General features: G+C 42.2%; 1 protein-coding gene across 1 annotated transcript in view; it reads left to right on the top strand.

The window, feature by feature from the left end:
* Positions 1-580: 580 nt before the first annotated feature.
* Positions 581-1,193, top strand: part of PHALS_13123 (RxLR-like protein) — a gene marked incomplete at both ends in the record, with an annotated part of 744 nt that continues 131 nt past the window's right edge. The window contains one exon of the mRNA XM_024728816.1: positions 581-1,193. This exon is cut by the window's right edge and continues 131 nt beyond it. Within this exon, the coding sequence (XP_024579255.1) occupies positions 581-1,193 (613 nt within the window).

The raw sequence follows: 1,193 nt of genomic DNA on the forward strand, positions 1-1,193 counted from the left end.
TCTCCCGCTCCGCAAACCGTCTGAAGGATGGAAAGCCAACTTGATGTTTTGGATTCGTCTGGCAATAGCAGTGTTTACGATGACTTTAACAGCTAATTTCAGTTTCGCATCATTCATTCCGGTCTTAAAGATGTCACTTCTCCAGATTTTTAACATTGCTTTTTCACTCACAGTGATGTATATGACTACCATGCTGTATATTTCCAGCAAGGTTGGGTTCCCTCTTCCATTTTTGGAACAAATTGGAAGCGTGGTTCTTACAATCTACATTCCAATAGTTGTTCTGCTAGTGTTGGGGACATCACCATTCACAAAGAATTCTGAATGTCGGCCATACTTTAGGCGATTCCAGCGATTTCAGCTCGCGTATTTAACTCTCGCCATCATATACCCATACTACAAAGCGCTTTACGATTTTACACCATCGTCGTATCGTACGTTTACACTCATAATGCTGCCGATTTGGAAATTTGGGTCCAAATATATAGTTATAAGTGCCACGCGTGAATTGGAGGACTTCATACCGCAAATATTAAGTTTTACTGTGGATCTGTACAGTTCGCTCTTTATATCTGTGTGCATGTCAAGTGCTGGGTCTTTGCTTTTGTCTGCATTATTCATTGTTGTCGATTTGGGACTAACACTTCTGGAATACCGCGAACTTCGGAAGAATGCATTTGTCGTAGTTCCATTACTTAATCAACAACGAATGTCTGAAGGTTATCTGCAGTCAACAACATCGATTGAATCGCCGAATTTGCTTGAAATGATTCTCGCTGTGACACGAGATCCCCGCGTTCATAATATAGTTTCAATGCGCGGTGTGCGATTTCATGCATGTCTACCGCATCCCCTTCCAGAAGAGCGATATAAGCAACTTCAAATTCTCGAAGCATCAGGATTGTATTGTCCAGATGTCACGATTAACAAGCCATCGGCTCGCCGACGCAATTTCATGTCTCGCTTTCTTTCTGATACTTCAGTGAAACCGATTGAACTAAACCTCATGAATGTCTTGACGAGACAGCCGACACAAAAAGCCGCTCATCGTGTTGGAGTACATGACTCTAAAGCAATTAATGGCAACCCGTTGGAACATCTCGCTCTTCAGGGACTTCAATTGTTATTTCATTGTGAATATTTGGCACTCGTGGAATACATTGAATGTGTTGTTCCCGCCGTATATGTCACGT

The sequence above is a fragment of the Plasmopara halstedii genome (assembly GCF_900000015.1).
Source record: "Plasmopara halstedii genome assembly, contig: Scaffold_650, whole genome shotgun sequence".
In the NCBI taxonomy this organism is placed as follows: domain Eukaryota; phylum Oomycota; class Peronosporomycetes; order Peronosporales; family Peronosporaceae; genus Plasmopara; species Plasmopara halstedii.